This window comes from Pipistrellus kuhlii, unplaced genomic scaffold, assembly GCF_014108245.1.
Source record: "Pipistrellus kuhlii isolate mPipKuh1 unplaced genomic scaffold, mPipKuh1.p scaffold_m20_p_7, whole genome shotgun sequence".
In the NCBI taxonomy this organism is placed as follows: Eukaryota; Metazoa; Chordata; class Mammalia; order Chiroptera; family Vespertilionidae; genus Pipistrellus; species Pipistrellus kuhlii.
In genome coordinates, this window is record NW_023425573.1 from 1,531,134 (window position 1) to 1,548,941 (window position 17,808).

At 43.2% G+C, this 17,808-nt stretch overlaps 1 protein-coding gene across 1 annotated transcript; it reads right to left on the minus strand.

The window, feature by feature from the left end:
- Positions 1-3,615: 3,615 nt before the first annotated feature.
- Positions 3,616-17,759, minus strand: TMEM169 (transmembrane protein 169). The gene is made up of 3 exons (XM_036421195.2): positions 17,676-17,759; positions 8,986-9,352; positions 3,616-6,848 (listed from the first exon to the last, which is right to left on the minus strand). The coding sequence occupies exons 2-3, from the start codon at positions 9,320-9,322 to the stop codon at positions 6,226-6,228; spliced, it is 960 nt and encodes a 319-aa protein (XP_036277088.1). The 5' UTR covers positions 9,323-9,352; positions 17,676-17,759; the 3' UTR covers positions 3,616-6,225.
- Between the last annotated feature and the right edge of the window lie 49 nt (positions 17,760-17,808).

The following is a 17,808-nucleotide window of genomic DNA, read 5'->3' on the forward strand; positions in this document are numbered from 1 at the left end:
GCAATACATTACAGAATAAAGTTATTTAGTTCCATGAAAAAATTGTCTTTGATTTTCTTTAAAAAATCCGCAATTACTTAGCTGCCGACCCAATACAAAGCCACTGTTCTCAAAACAGCCTGGTACTGGCATAAGAACAGACATAGACCAATGAAATAGAATAGAGAACCCAGATATCAACCCAAACCTCTATGCTCAATTAATATTTGACAAAGGAGGCACGACTATACAATGGATTCAAGATAATCTCTTCAATAAATGGTGTTGGGAAAATTGGACAGATACTTGCAAAAAATGAAACTAGATCACCAATTTACACCATTCACAAAAATAAACTCAAAATGGATACAGGACTTAAACATAAGACGGGAAACCATAAAAATACTAGAGGAATCCACATGCAACAAAATCTCAGACATATGCCAAAAGAACTTCTTCACTGATACTGCTCCTAAAATGGAAGCTAAAGAGAAAATAAACAAATGGGACTACATTAAAAAAAAAAAAAAAAAAAAAAAAAGCTTTTGCACAGCAAAAGAAACCATCAACAAAACAACAAGAGACCCCATTGTATAAGAGAACATATTTGCAAATGTTACCACTGATAAAGGTTTAATTTCCAACATCTATAGACAACTTATACAACTTAATAAAAGGAAGATAAAAGATCCAATAAAAAATGGGCAACGGACCTAAATAGAATCTTTTCAAAAGAAGACAGAAGGAAGGCCAAAAGGCACATGAAAACATGTTCAAAGTCACTAATTATCTGAGAGATGCAAATCAAAATGGCAATGTGGTACCATCTCAACCTATTAGAATGGCCAACATCAACAAATCAACAAACGACAAGTGTTGGCGAGGTTGGGGAGAAAAAGGAACCCTCGTGCACTGCGGGTCGGAATGCAGACTGGTGCAGCCACTGTGGAGAACAGTGTGGAGTTTCCTCAAAAAACTGAAAATGGAAATCCCATTTGACCCAGTAATCCCATTCCTAGGAATATATCCTAAGAAACTAGAAACATCAATCAGGATATATGCACCCTATTTTCATAGCAGCACAATCTACAATAGCAAAGATTTGGAAACAGCCTAGGTGCCCGTCAGCAGATGAATGGATCAGAAAACTATGGTACATCTACACAATGGAATTCTATGCTGCCACAAAAAATAAGGAATTCTTACCATTTGCAGCAACCTGGATGGAACTGGAGAACATTATGTTAAGTGAAATAAGGCAATCAATGAACTAAAAATACCACATGATCTCACTCATTTGTGGATAATAAAGAACATTATAAACTGATGAACAAAAAGATACAGAGGCAGTAAAGCATCAAACAAACTGTCAAGTTACAGTGGGAAGGTTAGGGAGATGTGGGGGAAGGACTTGTATGCATGCATATAAGCGTAACCAATGAATGCAAAATAGTGAGGGGTGAGGGCATGTATGGGAGTGGGGGCGGCAATGATAAGGTACACTATAATACCTTAATGAAAAAATGAAGGGGGAAAAAGACATTTTTGAAGAGAGGTGCATGAGAGCTACAGTCACAAATGAGGAAAATTGATGCAAGGAGAATAACAATGTTATTTGGGTGCCCCTCATAAGCCATGCCTCCCAATTCGGTTAAGTTTTCCTCCTACTGGTCTAGGCATTTAGGTACCTTATTAGAAAGCTTTTGAAATGATTTTCATTTACAAGCCCACTTATTCCAATAGGTGGCGATCCCAACTAGATTGGGGGTCATATCAACTTCATCTAGATATGGAACTCATCCTCACCCCACCCTCCTCCGTTAAACCATGACCTCCTTACCTTGCTCTAATTATAACTGCTTTTGGCCTGGCCATTGATTTCTCTATCCCCAGAAAAGTGTGGCAAAAATGTTTGCAATTTTCTAATGTATGCTTAAGTAAATATGTGACTATGGAAACAGTCCACCTAAACAAAATCTCCATAAATTGGGGATACTGATAGGGGGGACTTATGATAGAACATCTAAATTAACCTTAAAAATAATCATATTTTTTTAAATCTTAGAACACATATACCTATGTGAATAGGGGGTTAAGTTTCTCATATTGTGAATAGGGAGTAAATTTTTTCTTAAATTTCCTTTTCAAGGCATGTGTGAAGCAATTGAGAAGATGACTCAGCTGTGAATCCAGCAAGCAGAACTGATATGAAAAGTCAGCCCGACACACCAGAAGTCAAAACATCATCTCATCAACATCATCTCATTGCCTGATGATTAAAGGACAATGGCTGACATCCGTACCCAGACTCATCCTAAACCCGTGGTTGGCAAAGTGTGGCTCGCAAGCCACATGCAGCTCTTTGGCCCCTTGAGTGTGGCTCTTCCACAATATACCATGGTGTGGGCGAGTCTATTTTGAAGAAGTGGAGTTAGAAGAAGTTTAAGTTTAAAAAATTTGTCTCTCAAAAGAAATTTCAATCATTGTCCTGTTGATATTTGGCTCTGTTGACTAATGAGTTTGCCAATCCCTGCCCAGCTCTATTCCTCTTTAAAATCCTGTCCCTTGCACCTTGCAGTAAAACAGGATTTGAATGCTTGTAAACACCTGTCTTCTTGGTTGGCTGGGTTCCTCCATAAAAGCCTTAATGATTCAACCTTGCCTTCATTGTTGGACACAGCAACACGCAGCCCGAGCTCAAGTGGGGGTTTCCCAGTAACAGTACATGGAAAAAGTCAAGATATTTTGCTTCATAAACACTTGGATTCAGATTCAGATTGTTATACATGTACTAGAGGCCTAGTATTCATGCATGGGTGGGGTCCCTCAGTCTGACCAAGAATTGGGGTCAATCAGGGCTGTCTCTCCCAGTCCTGAGAGAGGGAAAGCAAGAGGTTGGTTGGCTTTGGGAACATACTGACCACCAGGCGGCAGCTCTTGCATTGGGCGTCTGCCCCCTAGTGGTCAGTGCGTGTCATAACAACTAGTTAACCAGTCTTAACAGTTGCTTAGGTTTTTATATACCAGTACTAGAGACCCAGTGCACAAAATTTGTGCATGAGAGGGGAGTGTGTCCCTTAGCCCAGCCTGCACCCTCTCCAATCTGGGACCCTTTAAGAGATGTCTGACTGCCTGTTTAGGCTCGATTTTACCGATTGGGCCTAAATGGGCAGTTGGACATCCCTCTCACAATCCAGGACTGCTGGTTCCCAACTGCTTGCCTGCCTGCCTGCCTGATTGCCCCTAACCACTTCTGCCTGCCAGCCTGATCATGCCCTAAACACCCCTGCCAGCCTGGTCAGTCCTAACTGCCCACCCCTGCAGGCCTGGTTCCCCCCAACTGCCCTCCACTGCAGGCCTAGTCCTCCCCAACTGCCCTCCCCTGAAGGCCTGGTCCCCCCCAATTGCCCTCCCTCGCAGGCCTGATCACCCATAACTGCCCTACCCTGCTGGCCATCTTGTGGTGGCCATTTTGTGTCCACATGGGGGTGGCCATCTTATTTGTTGGAGTACTGGTCAATTTGCATATTACCACTTAATTATATAGGATAGAGATAGAACAGCCATCATAGTTACTCTTTTTCTTCAAATTGTTGCATTCAAAGCTGTTTGGGAGAAACTCAAAAACAAAGTGAGCACATTTTAACATATTTTATTTTTATTTTGTTTTCATTTCAATTGTTTACATCTCTGTAAAAGTGAAAATGGGGAAACAACCCACAGGCTTGGCTGCCTGCCACCATGAAAGCTAATACTCATGAGACAGGTATGGTAAATAAGGATAGAGGTTTATTCAGGTGCCAGTGACCTGAGAAGATCGTGGACTCTTGTCCTTAAAAACAATCTTAGCATCTCAGTGCAGGAAGGAGTTTTTGAAAGGAGGGAAAGGAAAACAGAACAAAAGGTTAAGGGGAGGAGGTTGAAGGTTTTTTACATGCAGACCAGCGTAGTCCATCCATTCCATTAAGAATCTCAAAACTGGTCAAATGATAATCTGGGTACATCATCCTGGTTTCACAACTGAAGATCAGCAAATAATCTGGAGCTGGAATCCCTGAAGGTCAGAGTTATCCCTCAATGTATGCCCGCAGACATCTGCAACTTTATTGCAGCATTACCATTCCTTACACCAAAAATAGGCTATTCAATTGGAATGAGAACTTGGCCAGAGGTGAAAGCACATATACTTTGATTTGTTACAGAATACATAAGTTTAATCATTAGATTGGTGATATTAAATATGGTTTTTAAAAAAAGCACCAATGAGCACCAAGTTTATCTTCAAAAATGTTGAACAGAATTTTGTTTTGGTCAAACTAATAATAAAAGGTGGGTGTTGCCCTGACTGGGTGGCTCAGTTGGTTGGAGGTTCAAAAGATTGCATGTTTAATTCCAAGTCAGAACACATATTTATGTTGGGGGTTCAATATCAGTTGGGGCACATACAAGAGGCAACAGATGGATGTTTTTCTCTCATATCGATGTTTCTCTCTCTGTCTTCTTCTGTCTCTGAAGTCAATAAAAATATCCTCGGGTGAAGATTTAAATAATCATCATCATAATTGTGGAGAATCTACTGAAGGTGGAATTCAGCACCATACATTAAACAAATGTCCCTGGCCTTCTGTGGGAGATCATGCCCAACCAGTCTTGTTTGCTTCACAGCAGTTCTTTCAACTTCTTCCTGAGACATGAATAAGAAACAAGTACCAGCTATTCTTGTAAGGCCCCAAACTTCCACAAGTGGCTTGATCTAATTTAAAAAATTAGAAATACACCTTCAGGAATGAATTTTTTTTTAAGTTTAAAATTAATCTAATTCACCTGCTTTACACTCCCTGGTGACCAGGAAGACAGTCTTCCAGCTCAACAGACATTGTGTTTGTTGTTAAACTCCAGAAAAGTGTGAGTGAGTGAGACTCTGAGTGAGGTTTATCCAAACAACAGAAAAATAACTCTACCTTCTTCCTGCTTAGGGTTACCAATCTTTGTTATGGGGATGAGGGGAAGGCAGTGGGGAATCACAGATGCAATTCCTCCCTGCACAGTCTTTAATCTTAGAGTAAATTAAATATTGCCACCCAGTCCCACCTTCACTACCAGGGGAAAAAGTACACTAGTACAGTGATATAGTTGTACTCAACCGTTTACTCCTCCCTTCTAAACAACCCTGAAACCACATGACATTACAGTCATTTAATTGCAAAGTACTAGATACTAATATCTATATATAGCTTATACATAGTATATAGAGCTAGTATCTACATATAAAATCTCTAAGATTTAGGCATAAATAAATAAATAAATAAATAAGCAGTTTGACATCTGAATATATGTAAATAATGACTGATATCCTTACTTGCCAATCAAAATAGCCATACTTCTTTTTCCTCTTAAATTTGCATCACTCCCATATTTAGCTAGCATATAACTGCCAAAAGACTACATTCTGCAGCCTATTTTGCTTGTTAGATCATGTGACAAAGGTTAGCCCATGAGAAGTAAGAAATATTGAGTGGAGCTTTGGGAAGCTTTTTTGAGCACAGAAAATGTTTTTCTCTGCCCCTTCCTCTACTCTGCCAGAAACATGGACGAGGTGGCTGCAGATGTAGTCAGCACCAGGGTGTGGAAGATAAAGGTTATGAGGGTCATATTTCACCAATGGGAGGGGAATAAAAGAAGCCTGGATCCAGGGAACTCCATCAGGTCCCCTGATGATCTGCCTCCAGACTTCTTCTTTAGAAGAAAGAAGTAAACTTCTATCTTGTTTAAACCACTCATGTTTTGGGATATCAATTATATGCAGCTAAATAGAACTCTAAGTGATGCCTACAAAGCTTTACATTCTGCTCCGCTGTGGTAAACCTGCTTCCTAAATATTTTACTCCACCCCTATCTATTATTTTATTAGTCCCCCAAGTCCTCCTTATTCTCCCTGTCACACTTACTCACATACTCGCCTGAGTTCCAAGCACCAGTAACATCTTCAAGCACCAGAAATGACACAAAATGAGCTTCTTGTCCCAGATGAATGATCATTTTAGGGCAGGGAATTAAGAAGAGTTTGTCCATTGAATGGACAACTTTTGTATAAATTGCCTTTTTGTTCCCTGCCCTCCTAGAACCATCAAAATAGTTGGACAGATCAGTGTGGGCTAGACTTTTCCGGAAGCACTGTGAGGGGCAGGGGAGTTGGACGATGAAATACAGGCTATGGGACCAGAAGAAGAAGTAGGTGTTGAAAGTTTAGACAGTAGAAGTTTCTACTTCCTGGGTAGGGTCCTTATTGGAGAGATTGCCTGAAATATTATCATATTCAAGCAACTCCACAATGCTATAGGGAGAACAGTCCTCCAGACCCAGCTTGCTACAGAGCCAGCCGCAGAAGCCCTTCTCCATGTCCCGGGCAGCTTGCCACCATGCTCCCCAGGACCACGAGAGCTGGACCACAGCAGCATACAGGCCCAGGGAAGAGGCCATGGCCATGATGAGCACTGGGTAGGAGAGAATGAGGCAGGGGCAGCATGAGATCTTATGCCAGAAGGTCCTCTGCTCATTGTACACTAGGAAGATGTTGTACCAGGTGATAGTGCCATAGTAGAAAGAGACAACAAAGGAGAGGATAAATACCACAGGCAGGCAGATCAGTGTCCAGAGGGCCACGTGGGGCCCACGGTCTGCTGACATCTGGCAGACCTTTCTGCCTTCAGGTGTTGCTTCTTTCAATGACTCTTTAGGCTTGGTCAATTCCTGCAGCTCCTTTTCTGTCAAAGTGACATGGATGTCCACCATCTGACCCTTTTTCTTCCCTCGTGTGATGGTCCCAGTTAATGTGACATAGCGGCTGTCCAAAGGCATGTTCCACATACCTGCAAGGCATAAGAGAGGTGAAGTCAACATCAGGAGTGGACATTTCATCACAGTGTTGTCCCTTGAGGCTGTGGCTGATGACCACAGTGTCTACTTTAAAAAAAATGTTTTATTTATTTTAGAGAGAGGGTGAGGGAGAGGAAGATAGAGAGGAACATCGATGTGGGAGTGAAACATTAATCAGTTGCCCTCCCATATGTGCCCTGAGCAGGGATGGATCCCACAATCTAGGTATTGGCCCAGAAACCTTCCAGTGAACAGGACAATACTCCAATCAACTGAGCCTTACCGGCCAGGGCTAGTGTCCAGTTTTATAGTATCTGTCATGGCATTGGAGACAGTGATTCAGTGGTGGACTGAATTGTTTTTCTCTTTCTTCTCCACTTTCTGGGCCTCAATCTTGACATAATCACTGTGATCAGAGGAGTGTGAGCAATTTACTAGAGACACCACTTTATAGTGATCTTATTTCCAGCTTATAAGCACTGTAAAACTATTGCTTATTAGTGTCAATTACTATGCTTCTCTGAGAGGAGGCCTCCTCACAAGTCTGCAGACATCCCAGCCCTTGTATCTAAGATCTATTCACACACACACACACACACACACACACACACACACAACACATACATAAATACATACATACATACATACCACACACAAATACACTCAACACCACTATTACCAACAACAATAACAACCAAACAGCCATCCTTTGGCCACTCTGGAAGTGAGGTTGAAGATACTGAAATAGGGAAGTCTGTGATCCTCAGTATGTGAAATGTATTATGCAAATGAAGAAGGTGGGCACAGCACAAGTTTTAGGTTGGCATGTCCCTAACATCCTGTTTGATTCCTTTCTGGTCAGGGCACATGCCCAGATTGTGGGCTCAATCTCTGGCAGATGTGCAGGAGGTAGGTAATCAATGTTCCCTATCTCCACCCCCACTTCCTCTCTCTCTAAACATCAATCAAAAAATATTTTTTTAAAAACAATTCTTTATTGACTTCCTCTTGAACTTACAATAAATCCTAACCCATTGCGATAAAGACCCTCTGACCTTTCTGATCTCACACCATTCTCTACACTCACTAACAGAAAATATTCCAGAAACAAGCAAATGATGTTCCCAACTTGGGGTCTTTGCCCTTGCTGTTCTCCCTCCTCTAAAATCTCTGCCCAAGATCTTTTCATTGCTGGTTTCTTCATGTCATTCAGATCAGCTCAAATATCACATGCTCAGAGAGCCCTTGCACATCCATACAATCTCTCGCCCCAGTTACTCATCTTCCCATCACTGTGATTTATTGTCTTGGAAACTTGAACCACTGCCTGAATTATCTTAATATTTGCTGACTTGCTCACTGTCTGCCTTCCTTCCATTAGAAGGTCAACTGCATGAAAGCAGTTGCTTATTCCCTGTGGGTATATGTTTAGAGATGAATCCAACTACACAAATAGATCTGCCTCAGCCATTTGTTGCTAAACAGTGATGCTCAATACAGACACTCCACAACTTCATTAGCAGCAACAAATATTCTTACACATGCCTCCATATACACATGGGCATAAATTGCATGGGGTAGATACTGAGAATTTCCAGGACAAAGGAATGCATATTTTTATTTTAATAAAAATTGACAATTTTTTCCTACAAAGTGGTTAAAGCAGATTCCACTTCCACTTGAGGTGTATGAGCATATGTACACTTCCTCACATTGATGTTATCAGATTTTACCCATTTTTTTGCCAGCCTAAATGTGAGAAAATACTATAACTCATTGTTGTTATAACTTGTATTTTCCTGATTATTATGAAAGCCAACTATTATTGTTTCTTTATCTTACATGTATTAAGTGATTAGCACAGCATGGCTGGTATTACTAAATTTTGTGTATAAGTCATTACACTAGAAGTTCCAAAAAGGCAGAGACTTCCTCCTTATTACCTAGAAGATAATATAATAAGTGCTCAATAAATATTGTCAATTCATTAAATGAAGACTGCAACTTTGTGAAAAGAAATGTATCAACAAGAAGAAATAGGTCAGTGATCAAATGCCTTTCTGTCTTCTGGAGACTCCTCATCTGGTTTCCTTCCCATGGCTTTAAGCAAGTGGCCCCAGAGAGACTTACCATCATCGGCAGGATAGTCTAGGAAGTCGGCTCCTTCCTCCTCTCTAGGCTGGTCTCCACCTTCCGATTCCCCAGGCTCTTCCTCCACTCTCTCACTCTCGGACCTGTAGATGATAATAGATTCTGGGCGGGACTCCTTCCTCTTCTTTTTCCTGCGACCTATTGTGGATTCTCCATCCAGGGCCAGGGCAGCTGTCAGGGCCTTCCTCAGAGAGCCATGGTGGGGGCTTGGGAGCTGGTCCTGACTTTCTACTGGCGCCAGCTCTTCCATTCTAGTCCTCACGTCTGGTTCTTTCTTGTGAAGACTCCTACTTGCTTGGGCAAATTTACAATCCATACATCCCAGAGCTTCTTCCTGGATGGGGCTCTGCAAAGATATCCCAATGATGAGTTCAACTTGAAATATAGGAAAGTAGAGCCATCAACAGGGGTGAGCTGAAAAGGAATTTGGGAAATAATCCTCAATTTGGCAAGTCTTCACCTCCTTTTATGTCTCATAACACCTTATTTCTCTTTACTTCTTGTAACACTTTATTCATGCATTTAAAGTTCTTTTTAAAATCTATTTTTATTGATTTCAGAGAGAAAAGAAGAAGGAAAGATATAAATACCAATGATAATCATCCATCACCTACTTCCTGCACGCCCCCTACAAGGAATTGAGCCCTCAACCTAGGCATGTGACCTGACCAGGAATTGAACCACTAGCTGGGATATTTCTGCATTTTTGAGTGCTGCAGAGATACCTTTATAGGACTGGATTATAGTGAGTAAACTTTTATTGCAATGATGTTGGTCATTTACAAAAACATATATTATGTACTAGAAAACCCACAATCTAGACAAGTATCAATATAATGAAATTGGGTTTGCTAGTACATAATATGTGTTTTTGTAAATTACCTTTTTTGTAAAAGACTTTTGAGGAAGCCTTACAGACAAATGGCAGTGAAGAACCATTCTTACTGTCACCATAGAAGGAGATTCAGATGGCTGCAACCAATACTCCAGGCTTCTGGCTATCAAGTCAGACATTACAAGAATACTCAAATGGATGAATGAATGCAACCTTCAGTGAGGCACCAAAAGATGGCACAACTCACCGAAACCGGTTTGGCTCAGTGGTAGAGCGTCCGTCTGCGGACTGAAAGGTCCCAGGTTCGATTCCGGTCAAGGGCATGTACATTGATTGCGGGCACATCCCCGGTGGGGGGGGGGGGTGTGTGTGCAAGAGGCAGCTGTTAATGTTTCTCTTTCATCGATGTTTCTAGCTATCTCTCTCCCTTCCTCTCTGTAAAAAATCAATAAAATATATTTAAAAAAAAAAAAAAGATGGCACAAGTTCACCAACCACATATACCCTACTGTTCTACAGAGCACACCTCTTTCCTGGCTTCTTGTTGGCCAAAGATCCCAGAAAGTTCCTGGGATCTGCCCTACCACATGCTGGAAAACCAGTAGAGAGGGCGCACACTTTTCACTCTTTAACAGTCTTTCTTCTTCCTCTTTTGTTTGTTTCTTTACAAGGTAAAGAGAGGTTGTGGGTGGATTATAAAATTTTAGAAATCAGGAACAGTCTTACACTTCCTCAGGTCCAGTGGAAAGACCCCAGGACTCACATAGCAGGTACTTTCCCTCTGCCCTGTTGACCTGATAGGGCAGAGGGAAAGGGAAAATATCTATTTAAAAATAAGATAAGAGCCACTGTTAAGAAAGAAAGGCTTAATTATCTCCCCATTTTTATATACTTTATTATGTTGTTAGGGTTTTATCTGGGAACTAGGTTCTGAATACTTCTCCTTCCTTTTATATTCCATAAGCTGGAGGGTAAAAAGGATTTTCTCAGCTTCTAAGACTTTCAGTTGAATTAAGGGAGGAGAAAGGACTGCTCTTTTCCCTGGAAGTGGAGCTTCACCCAACCTCCATGTCCACTCCCATTCTGAAGATGGTCAGTGAATGTGATGCTGCACAGTGTGGCCTTCAATAAATCATTAGCTCCGAATTCTCAGTCATCCTAGGGGGCAAATAGGTTTTAAAGAACATGCTCAGACTCTAAAACTCATGCTTCAAATAACTGGTTTTAAGCATTCTTGAAGGCAACTTTCCATAATTTTTAACTTCACCATTTTCCCCATACCTGTTGTTATAATACTTTGGTCTACTAGCCATCATCTCTTACCTATGATTCTAAAAAATGTTCCTTATCGTCTGGCTTCTACTCCTGCTGTCTTCCAATCAATTTTTCACTCAGTCATTAGAAATACCTTTTGAAAATCTAGAGAGCCACTGTTTTCCCAATACTGTCATAAGAGTGCACCAAGGAATGAGGAAGGTCGAAGGGCCTTGGGTGTTAGCAGAACAAATACCAAGCACCATTTTTCTGTTGAGATAGTGGTGGCTCGAAGCAATTTCCTGGTCTAATAGCCTCAAAGTAAATGTTTACTGAAACTTGCTGATATTTACTGATCTTTAATGACCTTAGAGGCAGTCTGTCTGCTGTTTGCTATGCTTTACTGAAGGCAAGATACGTATCTAAAACTGAATAAAAAGGGGTAAAGCAGGTTTCAATGTGCCTCTCCTAGAGAGAGGTCTTCACCTGGCCCCCCATGCCTTTAAAATGCATATTTTTTGTCTGGTGTTTTCATTTGTGCATCGGCTCCTCCTTCAGATCCTGAACCCTAGCTGTGCAGGTTGTGGCAGGAAGCATTGACACAATCACCATCAAGTTTACATAAAGCTTAAAGCTTAAAACCCTCTTCACTGTTATAAAAAGAAATCCCATGGCATAAGGACCTGCATGACTCAGCTTCTTCCTGGCCTGCTATTCTATGCTCTTCATATATATATATATATATATATATATATATATAATTGATTTTTTTTACAGAGAGGAAGAGAGAGGGATAGAGAGTTAGAAACACCGATGAGAGAGAATCATCGATCAGCGGCCTCCTGCACACCCCCTACTGGGGATGTGCCCGCAACCAAGGTACATGCCCTTGACCGGAATTGAACCTGGGACCTTTCAGTCCGCAGCCCAATGCTATATCCACTGAGCCAAACCAGTTTCGGCTGCTCTTCCTCTTTTTTCATCTATGTCTCCAATGCTCAGTCACACTGGCTGCCAATTATTCTTCAAGACCACCAACTGCTTTCCCTCATGAAGTCTTTTTAAAATATATACATTTTTATTGATTTCAGAGAGGGAGAAGGTGAGAGAGATAAACACATCAATGATGAGAGAGAATCATTGATCAGCTGCTTCCTGCATATCCGACACTGGGGATCAAGCCTGCAACCTGGGCATGTGCCCTGACAGCAATTGAACTGCGGCCTCCTGGTTCATAGGTAGACACTCAACCACAGAGACACACTGGCCGGGCCCTCTTGAAGTCTTCTTAAATGTTGTCTACCACAGGGCCGGTGTGTTGTCCATCCCTGGCCCTTCACGTGGCCATAGCCTTGGTATCCCCCAAGGCTTTCCTGACACCAAACCTAAAATAGGCCCCCTGCTCTGCCTTTCATTATTCCTTTTCAATAAAGCCTATTTCTTGTATAAGACATAACATTTGTAATTAAGTCTTTTTATTTTTTATTTTACTTGTTTATTGTCTATCTCCTCTATTAGACTACAAATTCTATAAAGTAGACTATAAGCTCATACAATTAGGTCAACAAGTAGGTTTACAACAAAATATTTTAAAAGACTGTATTAATAATTTTTGGGGGAGTGACATGGTAGCAATTAAGGATTAGCTTGATTTTGTCAAAGACCAGGATTAAGGGAAAGTTAAGTAAAGAGACATTAATAAGCTCTTTTATGCTTAATAAGCTCAATTATGGTACAATTGTTAAGTGCTACATCTATATTTATTTTCTTCTTTAATAATGGAGGTTTGTAGCTGGTCACATGACTTCCCCGGTAAAGACAATATTGCCCACCATTCCTCAAAGATAAGTGTGATCACGACTAGTCTTTGGCCAAGGGGATGTGAGGAATGTGATATGTGCAGCTTCCACATGTGCACCTCTCTTTCCTCTTTTCACTTTCTTGAGGGCTGGAAAGTGAACTGGATGAGTCATCTTCAACCATACGGACAAGGAAAGCCTGTAGGCATGGCAGAGGAACGAGGGAGAAGGATTAAGAGCCACTCTTCTTCTGGACTGTAATATGAGAAAAACAAATATTTGTTTTGTTTTAACCAAGGTTATTTTGGCCTCTTGAGGCAGCCACACAGAAATCTTAACGAATACATTGGGATTGCCCAAGGTATTGGTTATTTTATGTCCCAACACCTCTGCTGTGTTCCAAGTTATCAGCCTTGGGGCATAAGCAGATTTTGATATGCACCTCAGAGTTAGATCTTAAAATGGCATCACCCATTTTATAGTTCAAGCAGTTTGAATTCATCTGGGTGGGCCAGGAATCCTGAAACCCAGCAGACCAATACAAAGGATACTACATTGATGCTGGCTCAAGCGCCACCTGGAGCCCTCTGGAGAGCTTAATACACTGTATGATACTGTTATGAACTGAATATTTGAACCCCTCTCAAATTCATCTGTTGAAATTTTAACCTCTAATGTGATGGTATTAGGAAGTGTAGTCATTGGGAGGTGATTAGGTTGTGAGGGTGCACCCTCATGAATGAAATTAGTGCCCTTATGAAAGAAATTATGGAGAGTTTTCGCTGAAACCGGTTTGGCTCAATGGATAGAGCGTCGGCTTGAGGACTGAAAGGTCTGGGGTTCGATTCCAGTCATGGGCATGTACCTTGGTTGCAGGCATATCCCCAGTGGGGGGTGTGCAGGAGGTAGCTGATCGATGACTCTCTCTCATCGATGTTTCTAACTCTCTATCTCTCTCCCTTCCTCTCTGTACAAAATCAATAAAATATATTTTTTTTAAAAAGAAATTATGGGGAGTTTTCTTGCTCTTTCTGTCATGTGAGATCAATGCAAGAAGCTGGACACCAATGAACCAGGAAGATGTCTATTCACCAGGCTCTCACCAGACACTGGATGTGCCAGCACCTTGATCTTGGACTTCCCAATCTTCAGACTATGAGAAAAAAATAATTTCTTTAAGCTGCCCTTACTTTTATTATAGCAGCCTGAACAGATTGAGACAGAGACTATTCTCTGCTTGCAAAGAGCTGGCCAACAGTGCTTCCATGGAGAAATGCAGGTCCATTTAGCATGGGTTGCCTGACATTTCATCTGAAAAACCCTGACTTTACTTGTTGCACTGAGTCTAAATTTAAACAAATTGCCAAGTGGACAACCAACCATAACAAACACAAATAGGCTGTCACCTCTAGCTCATAACACTTCCAAATCAGGGTGGCCTGCTCCAATGGATTAAGAATAATTGGGAGTTGACTTTTTGCACTTTGACCCATATGGGCACATCTCCCTCTTTCAGAGAACTTGAACTGGGACTGGGTGGGTGGGATAGCATCGTTTTTTAAGTTAATTTTACCACTACAGTAAATTGTCTTGCTATGCTCTCAATTCTTCTGTTTTGTGTATGTGTCACCCAAAGGACCACATATTACCTGTCTGGGATGGCCAGACTCTCCCAATAGCATCTTGATTCACCACCATTATGTGTAGTAAGCCAGCTAGAAAAATAAAACTTATCATTTTACCACTGAAAATTACCATAGCCGCTCTCAGGGAGACAGTCTCTCCAAGGTAAAAATGAGAAGGAATTTGGCTTAGAGAGGATGTCAAGTGACTGGAACGATGATGGAACAGCAGCCTCCAGTAGTTGCTGTGAACTGGCCATGAGCACAGGGTAGCCTGTTCCTTTGTGATAGTATTTCTCTTGTCAATGCCAACCTACCTGGTTCTGGAAGGTTCTCACACTGAGACAGGTTCATCGCTGAGGGAGGATCTGACCATCTACAGAGGAAACTGTTCCTGGCAGCAAAGGTAGTTGGTTGTAAGGGGCTGGAGCACGTCCTTATTGTAAGATCTCACCTTCACTATCTGACCTTTGGTTTGCTCATGGCACACATAGCCTTTCCACCTCCCATTTCTGCTCCAAACAGGCACACATACCAGAACATAAACTCTGCCAAGGCAGACACACCTAACTGTCTTGTCCTCTGTACTGTAGATAACAGTACTTGGCACCTGCAGGTGCTCAATAAATATTGTGAACTGGTTATGAGTTTTATTTATATAAACCAGCCTCTTATTTCAAGGTGGGATGGAGCTAGAAGCCTCGTTGACACTCCTTCTGCGTGGGGAGTCTGTGAGTCTGAATGTTGAGAATCCCACGGGGCCCTGTCAGTCTGAGCCAGCAGCTGCTTTGCAGAAGGCAGAAAGTGAAGTTACCATGCAGATGGGGCAGGGGAGGGGTGGGAAGATGGGTGAGAAAGAATCTCAGAAGATAAAGAGAGTCATGCTAATAGAATATGACAGGGTGGGAGTGTGGAAGGATTGGGGCCTTGAGGATGCCTTTTTTCCCAGGACAAAGCGGGTAGAGATGCAGAAAGGCAGCACTTGATTCACCAGAGGAGCAGTCAGTGCAGTATGGCGTGGCTGCCCTGAGGCGAGATGGCTCCATCAGGGGCCAGAGTTGAAATCTGGAAACACAGGCCTCTGAGGAGCAGAACTACCGCTGGTCCGCCAGGCCTTCTGGGGTTAGATTCTCAAACCCTGGCTGAGGTCAGAGGCAGAGGAGACACGCCTCTTATTTTTAACAAAAGTCCTCCCAAAGAGACCTCATCTCTCTTCAACATGGGCTGTCTTGGACTGTCTTTCTGACTGCTCATGCTGCCACTTCCTTGCTGCCGAGGACTGGCTCCTGTCCTCCTCGGCAGTCCACACAGGCTTGAAGCCAGTGCAGCCCGCTTTTCACTGGAGGACCACAGAGCCCTCTCCCAGGGGCCAGGGTGTAGCCAGGCGCTCGCTGACCCGCCCAGGCAGAGCTCCATGAAGCCACAGATGCAACCCAGACACAAACCACACAAATTATATCTTCATAACAGTGTTCTTAAAGAAACTTCAAGTGTTCCTTGTGAAGAAAGAGAGCCTGGGGTTTTCTGGAATAAAAGAAATTCCTCAGAACCAAGTCAATATTGCTCTTCCTGTTAAAATAAATATTTTGCTGTTGGGATTAAAGCACCAGGAATTAATTTTTCTGCAATAAAACTTTGAACGTTGCTATATACATTTAATTCTTTGTTATGGAGGTGACAGTGTCATTCTTAATGTGGTCATAACCACGTACCTGACTTACTAGTAGAGGTGACCCATGGGTAAGCCATCTAGCAAATGGAAAGAGGAACTTTTTTCCCTTCGGCAACAAAGATTAGGGGCAAGTGTGTCTTAAAGGAGGTCAGAGAAGGGCAGGTGATGGAGGAAGAAGGAAAAGGATGTCTGAGTGCACTCTCATCATTTCCTTTGCTTTGTGATTAGGTGCTGGGGCCAATCAGATAATGGCATTTGTTTGCTTTCACACTATGTTAATGGCCAGAGAGGAACATACAGCGCTCTGATAACACACTTAGAAACAGCATGCTGCCCGGATGGTTAGACCACAGCACCTGACACAAGCTCTGGATCTGCCAAGTTCTTAGGCAAAGGTGCTCCGGGCCAGGCCAGGTGTGCTCTCCCTCTGGTGGGTTGGCTGAACCAGGGCCAGATGAACAGGAAGAAGGAGAGCCTGACCACAGCACCTGACACAGGCTCTGGATCTGCCAAGTTCTTAGGCAAAGGTGCTCCGGGCCAGGCCAGGTGTGCTCTCCCTCTGGTGGGTTGGCTGAACCAGGCCAGATGAACAGGAAGACGGAGAACCTGAATAACGAACCACTATGACTGGGCCCCCAAACTCAGATGAGAAATTTTCCCCATCTTCAGCAGGCTCACCCTCTGCATAAAGAATGAGCTGGAGCAGTGGTCGGCAAACTCATTAGTCAACAGAGCCAAATACCAACAGTACAGCGATTAAAAATTTTTTTTGAGAGCCACATTTTTTAAACTTAAACTTCTCCTAATGCCAATTCTTCAAAATAGACTCGCCCAGGCCATGGTATTCCTGTGAAAGAGCCACACTCAAGGGGCCAAAGAGCCGCATGTGGCTCGCGAGCCACAGTTTGCCGACTACGGAGCTGGAGGATAGGTTCTCAAACACTCGCCTAGGATGCATTCTTGCTGCAAGCATGCCCCTTCAAGGACTCATGGGTGTACGCAGCCTGGCTGAAATGGATCAGGTCTGGAATCTGGTAAAGGTCGCTTCTCCCTTTCTCTGCTGAGGGGGCGATGAGGTGGAGATGGGCTCGAGTTTATTTTGTAAACCATTTCCTTGTGTCTGCGGATGCCTGCACCGGGCCCTCCTCCACGCCCCGCTCCTGCCCTCCCCGGGTCCCCCCTGAGGATGGAAGGGTCAGGATGGAAGCGGATGTCTTCCTCCCAGCGGGGCCAGCCCCTTCCCTCCCCAGCCAGCCGCACCCAGCATCGGGCCGAGCTGCAGCCTCTCTCTGCCCAGACGCCCTGGAGATTTCATTTTAATCAGCCGTGGGAGCCACAGCACTGAGGACTGCATTTTTCAAAATACAGCACGCTCCCGCCTTTTGTCCGCTTCCCTTCGGCCACCCCCTCCCCCAACACCTCCTGCCAACACCTCCCAGGCATGGGGCTATGAACCAAACCACAGGCACACAAAGGAGGTGTCTCACCTGCACCGGCCTGCGGGGCGGAGGCGGGCAGAGGATGCGGATGGGGACCGCGGCCGGAGCGTCTGCCCGCAGCTGCTGCGGGGGCGGGGCGGGCGGGCGGGCGGGCGGGCCCCGCGGTCACGTGGGCTCCTAG

What these genes read in the sequence shown, in the direction of transcription:
- TMEM169 (XM_036421195.2), bottom strand. Translation starts at nt 9,322, where the DNA reads ATGGATTGTAAATTTGCCCAAGCAAGTAGGAGTCTTCACAAGAAAGAA. An exon ending in AGACTATCCTGCCGATGATG is followed by an intron (nt 6,849 to 8,985) that starts GTAAGTCTCTCT and finishes TATGCCTTGCAG; the next exon opens with GTATGTGGAACATGCCTTTG.